The 13,064-nt window shown below is 34.5% G+C and overlaps 1 protein-coding gene and 1 long non-coding RNA gene across 4 annotated transcripts; one reads left to right on the top strand and one right to left on the bottom strand.

Annotated features, from left to right (window-relative positions):
* Positions 1-905: 905 nt before the first annotated feature.
* LOC149804172 (uncharacterized) lies at positions 906-4,823 on the top strand. Its single transcript, XR_016420321.1, has 6 exons — positions 906-1,098; positions 1,919-2,075; positions 2,832-2,933; positions 3,313-3,535; positions 3,913-4,077; positions 4,685-4,823. It is a non-coding gene; the product is annotated as an uncharacterized LOC149804172 (long non-coding RNA).
* On the bottom strand, positions 3,591-11,401 carry LOC149804171 (P2X purinoceptor 7-like). Of its 3 annotated transcripts, none has more exons than XR_016420319.1 (3): positions 11,333-11,401; positions 6,441-6,509; positions 3,591-5,505 (listed from the first exon to the last, which is right to left on the bottom strand). XR_016420319.1 is itself a non-coding variant. In XM_089954151.1 (2 exons), exons 1-2 carry the CDS (start codon positions 10,124-10,126, stop codon positions 5,248-5,250), a joined length of 264 nt encoding a protein of 87 aa, XP_089810277.1. In that variant the 5' UTR covers positions 10,127-10,359; the 3' UTR covers positions 3,591-5,247. The 3 variants fall into 3 exon arrangements, 1 of the variants encoding a protein (XP_089810277.1); XR_016420320.1 differs by lacking the exon at positions 11,333-11,401 and adding an exon at positions 7,651-10,108; XM_089954151.1 differs by lacking the exons at positions 6,441-6,509; positions 11,333-11,401 and adding an exon at positions 10,121-10,359.
* Between the last annotated feature and the right edge of the window lie 1,663 nt (positions 11,402-13,064).

Genomic DNA, 13,064 nt, shown 5'->3' with positions numbered 1-13,064 from the left:
CAAGCCTCTTTGAGATTCCGATGAATGGACTGACGTTTTTGAAATACTCAACATATAAAATTACATTCCAATTTCAATCTACATAAACTTAAATTACGGATATAGGAGATACATATAAAACTACAACATTCCTTCACTTACCAACATCATACATTGTATAATTTCTGCATTTTAGAATATAATACAGATAATTAAATATCGAATAAATTCACGATAGCTAAAGAATCAAAAATTCAATATTTCAGACTAATACCGCAATCATTTAATAGAAATATATTTTACTGGATTTAATCTAAAATGTCATCATATTAAACTCTATTATTTAAAGACTATTTTATTTCAAAAATAACTTTTACTGAGTATGAAGTTGGTAGCGAAAGTTCTTTTGTTGTTTTTTTTTACTATAATCAATAATATAATTACAAGTAAAAAAGTTACTTAATTTAGAGAAATTTCAATCTTATTACTTTTACTAAAAAATTATGTCATAATATTTCAACATGTAATTAGAACAAGTGCTGCCAATCGGGGCGTATGGAAATGTCCCAATATAAAGGCTTTGTTTAAATATCTGTCACATTTGGATTTATTAAAGGCACAATAGTGCAGAGTGTTTGTAATTTTGTGAATGTTACAGATCATGTAACTAGTGAAATGTGTCGACTTATAAGCTGAAATAATTCAAAATAACCTAGAGTTTGAGAAGATTAAATTGGGCAGCTGATAAATAAACGAGAGAAAATGAATTTTTGTGGGGGCCAGCTTTAATTGAAACTTGTAGGTCACGAACTGTTACGGAAGCCTCACGTGACCACAAAAATGTATACGTCATCTTCGTCCAGTGGGCGGGTTATGAGTCACGAGGTTGTAATTTAAATATCTATTATAAACAAAAATGGCGGATACACGTGAGAGTCAAAAACGTAAAGGTCGCCCGCGCTTGTCGCTTTCCGAGCAGAAACGTCGAAACACTGTCTGAGAAACCGAACGGGACTTATCAAGGATTCGTCTTGGGGACCAGTTTGTTCGATGGAGAGCATTGATGTAAGAGTTAGGACTGGCATCAGGCACTGAAATGGCGAAGTTGTTGTTTGACAGGTAAGCCAATGTCTGTGTTATATGGTGATACACATTAGTTTCCCCAGAATCAAGTGACTGTGATGTCTATGTATAAGTGTTCTCCATTTTTTAATATCTTGTTCCTACTGTATGTTTGAAAGCACACTGTTTTATTAATGCAATGTTTGCACAAGGACTTGCTTTGTGATATGCCCAAAATAGATGTGATCGGCTGATCAATATTTCACTCGGTTATTGCATTGTGTGTATTTTATGTTGGGGTGGAATATATTATTTATTTTTTATAACAGCTTGCTCATAAAGGTCATTTTGTACACCTGTCAATTATCTTCGTGAGACAAGTTTTTTAAAAATTCGACGAGGGAACTTAGATACATGTACAAGCGTTATCATTATTTATAACATATATATCCCCCTCTCTCCCTCTCTCACACACACACACCTTAGGTTAATGTGACATGCACATTACTTGCATCAAAGTTTAATAACCTTATCATGTAAACGTGATGGAACAAATAATAAGATTTTATTGTACATCTTTCAACTGCTAGTAAATCTATTATAAAGCACTGTATTGACTACAATTACAAAAGGATCTCTAGTCATGATAGGAAAGGATGTTGTAGTGCTACCAGAATATATGGCTGGCAGATTGTTATCAGTTAAAGTTTTGAGCTGTAGTCAAGTTAGTTTTATTGATGTGATTTTGTTTAGATCTATTATTATGTATTCTTGCTTAAATGAAGTATTTCAGTTCTAAGTGTTTAACACAGTGCACAAAGAAACAGATTTAAAGCATAACTTATAATACAAATGAATATTTAATTCGTATTTTAAGTTACAAAGAATATAGCAAAAGATGAACCCAAGCATACAGAACCGATGGCAATTACATTTTCATGCTTCACATCAACACCTGGCCAAGTGCTTTTGCAACATACTGAGAGAATGAAGACACCTTCAGTATCTGAAGTATTTGCTATTGAATTAGGAAGGTAAAAATGACAAATTTCTTGCTGATTTTTTTTTGTGCGTGGGTGGGGGTTGTCTTACAATTGTCATTCTGCTGAAAACAATGATGTAACAAATGCAATGCTGATAAAGGACATTATTATAACTGCCAGCAGGTTGAGTTCCAACTTAATGCTTTTCTTAGTTTGAGTTCGAGAACAAACCTTGAATTTCGCTTTTTCAGAAGCGGGGTCTGGTATTTCAACTGTGCCACTTGATGCATAGAAAAAGGCATAATTTGAACTGTCATTGTTTTGGTTATGCAAAAAAGTTTTTTCCCCACTCAATACTTAGAGGACCAGTCATTGTATATTGAAATTGTGTCTACATGCCTCATATGCTTTCTTTATGCCGTTTCCCATTTATACATGTATCTATGTCCCACATGCAGTTCTTGCTAACACCCTCTTCCCATCTATCCACTTAGCTCATGATGAATGCACATAAGACATATTTAATTTAAAAACAAAATACTGAGATAACAGTTGAAGTTTGTTTTTGGAAACCACTGGCAGTTCATTAGAACTTTATTCATTAGGACTGGTGATATAACTTATTTAGGATTTAATTTAGAATACTGTAAGTTCTTTTTAAATTTCATTTTTTATTCTTGGGAATTAAATGACTTGTTGGTTTTCACTCTTTACTGTTATAAAACTTTTGGAATTGAAAAGCTGTTACTGTTTTGATGATTGCTCTTCATGAATTTTTAACTTTATTTTATCTACCTACTTTTCAAGGTTGCCAAACAAATGGTTAATATGGCTTTATTACAATGGTCCCAAGACATGAACCAGTTTTGGTTTTCATGCAAGACTGCTAGCAGCTATGGACAATTATTTGTGAGTTTTCAGTCCTTTTATTTGAAACATATATGTAAACATTTGCTATTGTATACTTTTGTATGAAATCAAAATTACAGTGCATAATCCTTATCTTCTGATTTCTTTTAATGTATTTTTTATCCATATATATTCATCACCAAATCTTCTAGGTATGTAGTTTATTAAAAGTAATTTATTTGAAATGTCATAGCAATGTGAATATTGAAGGAACAATGATCTGAGGAAAATTTGAATCCTGCTACGCTAACTATTAGCCAGTTCTACAATGTAGCTTTCACTTTATGATATAAATCAAATTGTCTTATCAATATGGGGTCACCATGACAAAAGAGACCAGCTTTAGGTGCTAAAGGTATTGATTGTGGCATTCTTTCAGAGTATCTTGAGGAGTGTCCTAAATCACATCACCAATACACATAAGTAGATCCTCTCACATGGCCAAGGCATTAATAAATGTCTTCATCAACCTTACGTGGAGAATGAAGAGCTGACAAAGCCTTGGCTTGATGAAGATGATCCCAAGAAGAAAGCCAAAGTGCTGAAAACCTTAGCAAAGGTGCTCTTGGACCAAAGGTTCCTAAACAGTGGAGTAATTTCAGGTATGCCATTTCAGGATTGCAACAATTGCATGGTATTTAAAAGAAAAATGTGAAGACCACTTTAAATATTTTTATTCTCAACTAAATAAAAAATTACTGTATATATTTACCATTTGAAGATCTGAATAAGTTAGAATTCATAAGATGTGTGCACATGATACATGTATAGTGACTCTCCTTCTCAAGTCTTTGGTAATTTCAGGTATAATACATGCACATCAGGTATAAACAATTCCATGACACTCTATCAATAAACACTTTAGTAAAGACTTTATGTATGCAAAAATTACCAACAGTAATGATTATTTAATAATATTAATCTGTTAGCAGATTACAAATAACACATGTTACAAGATACATGTTTTTGATAATTGCAGAAGCACTGCTGAGCTTGAAGTTTTTCATCAGCAGATCATGATGTACAGTGCCAAGAGATTTTCATACATCCCTCCTGTGTACAGGAATAGGAATGAGCTAGCTGCTTTGGATCACAATATACATAGTGGCTGAGGTGTAATGAGAAACAAAGAAGGGGAGATAGTGTAAGCTTGTTTCACTACAGGAAATTAGGAATAATTTTATATATTGATTGTGCATTATGATCCCTGCCTGGAGATCAGACGAATGGAATATTATTCACATGTACAATTAGATACAAGTCATTTTACAACAATCGGCACACATTTATATTTGTGGTAAGGAATCTTAATATTTTCATGCATACAGATCTTGTAATTAGTATTGTTATCATTCTAGTGGATATTTATTTTTATTTGAGCAATGCAAGTCTAATGATTAGATCCAGCCAGTGATATGTATATCACTTTCCCAGGGGACTGACACACTTTATTAAGGATATATGGGGTTTATGGAATGTCCTCAGGACATTTGGAGTAGATGCTGTCACCATGATGATTACTAGCTAATACCTGTTCATGAAAACATGTTGCTTGCATAAGGAATGGGCAAAAATGCATCCTGTCTCACATAGTATTTTGTGAATAGAACAAATAAGAACGAAAACAAACCCTCAACAACTCCTTCTTGGCAACTGATCATGAGGCTCTAATATTGGGTAAAAAGTTAATATGGGTTAGCATGGGGATGCTTGTCACACATGTTAAGAAAATAAATTTTTCTTTAAAACAGGCATTGATGTTACAAAAAAAAAAATGGCAGATGGTCCGTCTACCCTTGCAAGGAAAAGAAAACATCCCCACATCAGGGAGCTTATAAAGAAAGCCCTCATCTATCAACTTGAGGGAAAGCAGGGTATGCAGAGGAGAAGAGAACTAAAGGAAGATGATCCCAGGTGAATTTGTATAAACCTGGCACCTCAAGAACCACCATCAACTCTAGTTTTGGTGTGGTGAAGGAGATCTCTCGATTTTAGTTATGTAAAATATGAAACTGTGTCTGATATATGGAGGTGTCAGCTAAGGCAGGTTACACTTTATATAATATCCTGAAATATCAGTAGTTAAAAATAAAATAATGTATAATATTGTATCTGCAGTTGCTGAAAACTGTTTATATATTGATTATTTATGATCGTGCCCGCATTGTTTATAGGCAGAAATACACTGGTGTTAAAAAAAATCTGAAAGCATTATTGTTTGATGCAATATTATGTGCATTTATAAGAAAACAATGAATAAAATCAATTGTATTCATTTATATACAAACTCATACATGCAAGAAAGTGTTTAAGTTCATGCAAGCCTAGAGTGGATGAAGCCAGTGTATTGTCCATCGGGATATTTGTCATGTATCTGCCAGAAACAGCAAGAGGGAATTACATGTCTCTGTCCGGACCCCAACCTTCCATGTTGCCGTAGTATGAACTGTCTGTAGGTAGCATGACTGTTGGTACTCATCAAGTCAACTTTATCGTTGAGGACAAGAACATTTCGTCTGTACATCCTGGACAAGGCATATACAGCCTCATCAAGGATTAGATCTTGAAAAATCTGAAAAATTATTCCAATTGTAATATGCAATTTCTAAAATGTAAAAAAATATATTTTAAGAAATAATAGTAGCATGCGCTTATTCAAATGTTATTCATCTTCGATCAGCAAATTCCACTGTGAAATACACGTGGACCAAAACTGCACAAGGTTTTTATTTTGACATGAACACTGAGAGTTCCATCGCAACTAGAACTGATAGTTTATGTTAAGATGGACAGCTCAAAGTTTTTGGGGAGCAATTCTATAAGTCAGAGACTCATACATTGGGATCAAATAGGAATGGCTGATTGCAGCTTAGATTTGTTTAGTATAGTGAGATACCCACATTGAAATCAGGTAATGAAAAGAATCTACTCAATGAGTATCAGTTGTAAATTAAAACAAAGTCCTTATCATTTGCATATGTATGCATGTCTGTTTTTGGATGGCTTACAATATTAAAATTCTTTCACAGTGGTTACAAAGAAATAACATTTACAACAATCATGTATGTACATCAATTATCAATCTTTGAGAGTCCACCTTGTAAATGGAATTCAATGTAAATGTTGTATTGTAAGAGTAACTATCAAAGTTTTAATTCTGTTTGTAAATTGATGTAGTATTTTGATTTTATTGGTACAAAGTGCAAGTTGTACATTCATAGGCATGTGCTACACATATCCTGTATACAGAAAGAGGTTTTCTGTAATGTAGCCAACATACCGGTCAAGTTATTCATACCTTTTGTGATATACATTTTGTGCATAAAATTTTTAAGCTTTGGCAATAACATGCTTATGGAATATGTAAAAGTTATTGAAAGAATTAAAGAAATTTCAAAATTGCCATCAAATCGAGTAAATTTGTTATACAGAAATCATTTGCAGTAATCACCAGTTCAAAGGTGGAAACATTGAATGCCAAGCAGACTGGGCAATTAAAATTCTTACCCAAAAATGTTAGATCAGATATGAAGAAGAAAAATAAGTTTCTTGCAGGCCTTCATGTCAGTCTTCATTCTGGATAAATAAAACAATTTAGGATTATTAAGTCCTTATGTTTATCATGATATTGCATATATAGTATTATCTTAACATATTTTGGGGCTTTAGAAATACACATTAAGGCATGCATCATATTTAAAACAGAAGAATAAAAGTGTAGTTTTTATTTCACAAGACTTAAATGGCTATATGAATTCTGTACATGTCTAACTTTATAAAAAAAAAAACTGCAATCTAGTCAGGTCTAATTGCTGAACTCCAAAGTAAGATTGCATAGACTTTTTGTTCCTATTTTTTATTTTAAAAAAACAACTAATAAATGTATTACTTTAGTTGGTTTATTAATCAAATTGAAAAAAAGTGCAAGTTGACCTTTATAGTATTGAATGTTTGTATGCCACTAGCGTTGGTCACTAATACCTACATATGAAATGATTTTAGCTAATCTACCTTTAGGCCCTCATAGAAATGAATTTATCTATTTTAAGTGTATCTCTGAAGCCGCTGTATATATTGGTTTGGAAGAAGGAAATAGAGTTGGCATTTCTAAAGTCAACTGGAATACTATTCCAGAAACATTTTTTGAATAATTCCTTATTTGGTTTGGGAATTTTATACTGTTTGGTAGACATGGATCACAGTTGTGGAGTATTACCAGGTAGCCTATACTTGAATAGTGATTGTAAATATTCAGGAGTACTATTATTGGATATCATGTACATTACTTTGGCTTTTCTCAACTGGATTCAGTCTTTAATAGGTAATAATTTTAACTTACCAGCTGAAATTTTCCTTGCTTACTTTCTGGATTGATATAGCCTGAATGCACTTGTTTTAAGATGTGCCAGCTTTGCTATGATTTTATCATTTGAATTACTCCACACTGTGTTACTGTAGTCTAAATAGGGTTGTATGTAACTGTTATAAAATAGTTTTCTGTACCTTATCCTACTGAAAAGCCATAAACTTGAATTAACTTTTTTAATGACATGTTCAGTCCATGATAGGTTATCTACCAAAACACCCAAGTAGTCTATCATGACAAACCATTTGCAAATTTGTATCCTTCCATGCCAAACATATTTCATCACTACCAAGATTTGTTTTTTTTTTGCCATGTTGAGATAAGTAATATTTTAGCTCTTCCAGTATTTACCACTATGCCATTGCATGTGCACCAGTTGTCCAGTTTGTTTAGGGCATCCTGTAAATAAATTGCTTTGTGTTTCGGATGTCTGACAATGTTGTGTCATCTGCATAGAGATCTGAAGATGAAATTGAGTCCCTTAGTAAAAAGTGGTAGGCCATTAGTAAATAGTATCAATAGTAATCAACCTAAAATTGAACCTTGTGGTACTCCATATCTAATTGTTCCAGGTTCTGACAGAACATTATTTATATAAACATGTTGTGTTCTCTCACTTAACTTTGAAGTAAACCATCTAATTGTGCTTTCATCGCATTGGTTGATTTTCAGTTTCTTAAAAGAATTTCAGGTACACCAACCCATAAACTTTCCTGAAATCTACAAATAGAGATCCTATTATTCAACTTTGATCAAGTGGTTGAAGCCATTTATCAGTTAGAGAGATCAAGTCAGTCTCACATGAATGTTTCTGTCTAAAGCCTGATTGAATAGGGTGTAACAGCAACTATTTCATTAAATATGACATGAACGAGTCATGGACATGTTTTTCAATCAATTTTGACAAGTTTTGGTTGTACTGAAATTGGCTGATAGTTATCAGCATATTCTTAGAACCAGATTTGTGCATATGCATTACTTTTGCAGTTTTCCATATTTTGGGGACAGATGAGGTTGCAATATTTAAATTGATTATGAATGTTATGCTATCTGAAATAGCTGAGGCAGAAGTTTTAATGAGTGGTGGACCAATCTGATCAAGTCCTGTAGCTTTCTTGATATCAAGTTTACTGAGACATTTTTTAGCAGTTTTTTTTATACCTGTGGGATGGAGAAACATCCCTCCTTAGGCATTTTTCAGTTCATTATACTTGTTTTCTATCACTGGTTCTTTTAACTTAGCGGTAATGTTAGTGAAAAAAAATCACTCAAAATATTTGCAATGTCAGTGTCATCATTGACTTTTGTGTCATTTACCAGAAGTGAGTGAATTTTATTTGTCTGATCTTTGTGTGTTACCCCAATGAATTCACTGAAGACTTTCCAAATGGAGTTTGTGTTGCTCTTTGTGTTTTAAGGCATTGATTGATAATAAGTTTTTTTTTAGCCTTTTCAATCATACTTGTTATGTTATTTCCCCATACTTGATATTGTGCATGGTTTCCCATAGCCTTCAATTGGTCTCGTGTCTTCATAATATCTATAATTTCAATTGTAAATCAGTTAGGTTGAATTTCATACTTTACTCAATGTACATTTAGTGGGGCATGCTTAGAGACTACATTCATAAATCAGTCCACACTTTTAGAGCTTCACATATGTCATCAAAATTTTGGATAATATTCAATGAAACTTTATATAGGTCATCTTGATATTGTTATTTACTTCAATTTTGGAAAGATCTGTAAGTGATAATTTTGTGTGTATTGTTCCTATTTATGTTGCATTTAACCTTTCTTGTCAAAAAAGTAGGATAGTGGTCACTAAGACCAACATTTGGTACGTTAACATAAGCCACATTGTTTGGTAGGTTGGTATAAATGTGATCAGTAAGAGTGCTTGAGATTTCTGTTACACTTGTGGGCTCATTTACCAGCTGGACTAGGCCTAATGATTCAAAAAATTCCATCCAGTTACTCCTTATTTGAGTATTGAGTAGGTCCTTATTTACACTGCTGAGTATATGTTTCTTTCTCCTGTGCATGAACATTTTCTATTTGTTTCAAAGAGTTATCATTCCAAATTGCTTTGGAGGAAGGTGACCTATAAATGAAACCAACTAGGAATGATTCTGCATTATTTTGAGAAATTTCCACCCAAATACTCTCAATTTCATGTGACCCCAAGTCAGGTTGCCTTTCTGCATTTACATCTTGTAATGTATACAAGACCCCCCTCCTGCTGTCTCTCTGTCCCTGCATAATGGTTTTTTGTAGCCTTGACAGTGAAATAGATTATCATTGTGGCTAGCATTTAATTTGGTTTCAGTGAGTCCTAAAACATGCATGTTATTTTCCTTGGAAGACATCATTAACTTAATCTGTTGTATTTTTTCCACTATACCTTGTACATTTAAGTGACCCATGTTAAAACCTTTTGTATTTAGTTTCATATCAATTATATCTATTTCATCGTGCAATAGGGTACTCTTTGAGATTGTTTCCATAATACTTTTACCATTTTGGTATTATATAAAGTGGCCATATAAATGAGGTGGCCTCTGTATTTTCTATGGTATCTGTGCATAGTCTTCCTTTATCAAATCATATTGGGGTGGGGTGTTGAGTAGCAACAAAAAGTAAAGCAGTTTAAACATACATTGTTTGGTAAAATAACTAATCCTTTAATACAAGTATGCATTTTCTAAGTTGTGCAAAACACTACTGACATAGATATTAGAGTCTTTGCCAACTTACTTAGTACCAAACATTTTTTCAATATCTATCAATACTTGTTTTGCAAGATAAAAATAAACAATTACCCTCATTCTTGTCTGCCTTGTCTGAACTATGTGTAGGGGGCCCCGAGTGGCCGAGTGGTCTAAAGCGCTCTTCGTTATGGATCACTGCCATCTCACCTCTGTCTGCGGCGGTTCGAGTCTAACATTCGGCCAATGTGGGCATGTGAGAAAGCTTGCCAGTAGCTTCTCGTGGGTCGGTGGTTCTTTCCGGGGTTTTCCGGGTTCTTCCTCCACCATTAATACTGGCTGCCATGTATAGCCTATCGTGCTGAGGGATGGCGTTAAACCCCACAACAACAACTGAACTATGTGTAGAGCTTGTTCAGCTCAGTTTTTAGGCTGCACAGCATGTCTTTCTCCTCTCTCCCATCTGTTTTTTCAACTTCTTGCTCCATGCCTCATCCTCCATCTTCCTCTTAAAGGTCGCTCTAGAATTGAGCTTGAGAGTAAGCTGATTTAAGTCTATCTAATGAATTTTAATAAGTAAATGTATTTCAATATTTGACAACTAATATATTCATGATTACTTATTAAACTTATAGGAATATAGTGCTAACTTTGGATCAGAAATTAATACATGAGAGGTTGTGATTTGATAGAAGTTTTTTTGGGCTGGATCAGGTCAAGTGTTGGGTGGGGTGGGGATCCAAAATTTAAAAAGGGCCCCTACTTTCCTCGAATGGGCATCAAAGCAAAGTCTATGTGTCTATTTACTCAGTGTGCACAATACCCAATAAACATGTCCAAGAATAAAGCTGTGGTCCAACTTTAGCTACGATGTCGTAGCCTCAACTTGATTTGTTGTGGTTGAGGTACGAGTAAGGGTACTAATATTAGTACTAGTCCAACTTCAGCTGACAAGTGACTGTACGTTTGTGTGTGTTGGGTGTTAGGGGTCCACTGGTGACAATCTGGTTAGAATTTATAAATTGATTAATAAAATTATCAATTTTGAGCATTTTTAAATATCCCTCATGCTTTTCATTTATAAAATTGAGTGGTGGGGCCGTGAGGGAGTACGAATTCTACTGGGCAAGAAATAGAGTGGGTACCTGTGGGTTTTTGCAATACTGTACAGAGCACGTCGATTTAAATTATTCTCGTACAACAAAAACTTTGAAATATAACTATAAACGTAGTTCTACATACATTTCATTGTTTCCTCTCACAATTAAAATTAGAAAGGAAAAGGATAAGAAGAAAAGAACGAGATCAGAAGAAGATCGTACTCACCGTTGTTGTCATTTTAGGCGGTCTCGTAGCGTGGTTGTGTTTTACGTCAACATCTTCAGTGTTTACAATGTGGCCTATAATTATGCAAATTTCGGTCACCGGAATCACGTTTGTTATTCATTCGGAATCTACCGATCACTGCCGAGCGGGATTTCAACATGGAGACGATAGATTCGTTACTCTACGTACGAAGATTTCAGGGAGCTCGTATTTCATAACGAGAACCCCTACGTACTTGATATTACCCCAGAAATGCCTTTTAAATAGTATTTAATCAGTTGATATACATAAATGTCCCAACATTTTTGCAAGAAAATTCACCCTCAGCTGCACAATTGTGCCTTTAAAATTTCCCAGGAACAGGAAATAATAAAGTATAAACTATAATCTAGCTTCAGTTCTCTTGTCATCAAAGAAATTGCATCTTGGGAGGGAAATTATTACACTAAAACTGGTTCGTTCTGTTCTACCACAAATCGAATTGATACGTTCAAGGTTATGTTGAGTCAGTTGTGCTGTGTAGGTTGTAATGATCCATATTCTATGCATGCAATACGTTCATTCCAAGTGGCGCTTGCACAGTTATGTAGCATTATGTAACGAAAAAGGTACTAAACATAAATCAAACAATTAGCTACTTGCTTTTCATTGATGACATGTGTTGACAATATATCTTCTGGCAAGGAGCTCAGTGGTTAGCGTGCCGAACTCACGGCCGAAAGGATACGGGTTCGAATCCTATCGCCGAACCAGCCCGGGTTAGCTGCCGTAGTGTGTCCTTGAGAAAGGGGCTACTTGTGTTGCTGTGTGGTAAAGTACTAATTTACTAATTTAATAGTATTCATTCCTCCCGTCTCTAATTGTAGTATAGGCCACTAACATTTGCACTGGTCATGTGACTGCTTTGAATACCATATCAGATAAATGGCCAAGTTTGAGCATGATTTTATTCCGAGTTAAGTGAGTTAAAGCGGTCTCGTCATTGATGAACAGTTTAGAGGCCCACAATACAAATGTATGTTGGATCATGAGCCATTGAACGTTTCTTTCATGTTGAGACCGCTTTTAATGCTTCATTCAAGACATATCATTAACATGTGTCATTAATTTAAAGCAAATAACTAATCCTTACATCATCCTTGTAATAGGGGGCCTGGAGTGGCCGAGTGGCCGAGTGGTCTAAAGCGCTCACCGTTACGGATCGCTGCCATCTCACATCTGTCTGCATGGGTTCGAGTCTCGGATTCGGCCAATGTGGGTATGTGAGAAAACTTGCCAGTAGCTTCTCGTGGGTTGCTGGTTCTTTCTGGTGTTTTCCCGGGTTCTTCTTCCACCATTTATACTGGCCGCCATGCATAGCCTATCTTGTGCTGAAAATGGCGTTAAACCCTACAACAACTACAACAGTCTTGTAATAATTTTTTTTAATGCACGGACAGAGAGAGAGAGAGAGAGAGAGAGTAAATAAAGATAATGACGACTAAATTGGAATCTTTTTATGCAATAATTTTATTAATCTTTCAATGTCAATTTAAAAATAACAATCTGCGAATTCGAAAAGAGGTCAAGTATAAAACGAATACGTGACATTAAATGGTAATACGCGGTCTACTCGTATAAAATACACACGTGACACTGAGAGGAAAGCGTGACACTGCAATTGCATTGAAAGATTTCTATCATATTCAGCCTCAAAGTTAATTGCTAAGAAATCTTCTTTAGTTGCGTGCAC

This window comes from Sinohyriopsis cumingii, chromosome 3 (assembly GCF_028554795.1).
Source record: "Sinohyriopsis cumingii isolate HCF-2022 chromosome 3, ASM2855479v2, whole genome shotgun sequence".
In the NCBI taxonomy this organism is placed as follows: Eukaryota; Metazoa; Mollusca; class Bivalvia; order Unionida; family Unionidae; genus Sinohyriopsis; species Sinohyriopsis cumingii.
The sequence above is the reverse complement of the archived record's forward strand: the minus strand, read 5'-3'. Positions and strand labels throughout refer to the sequence as shown.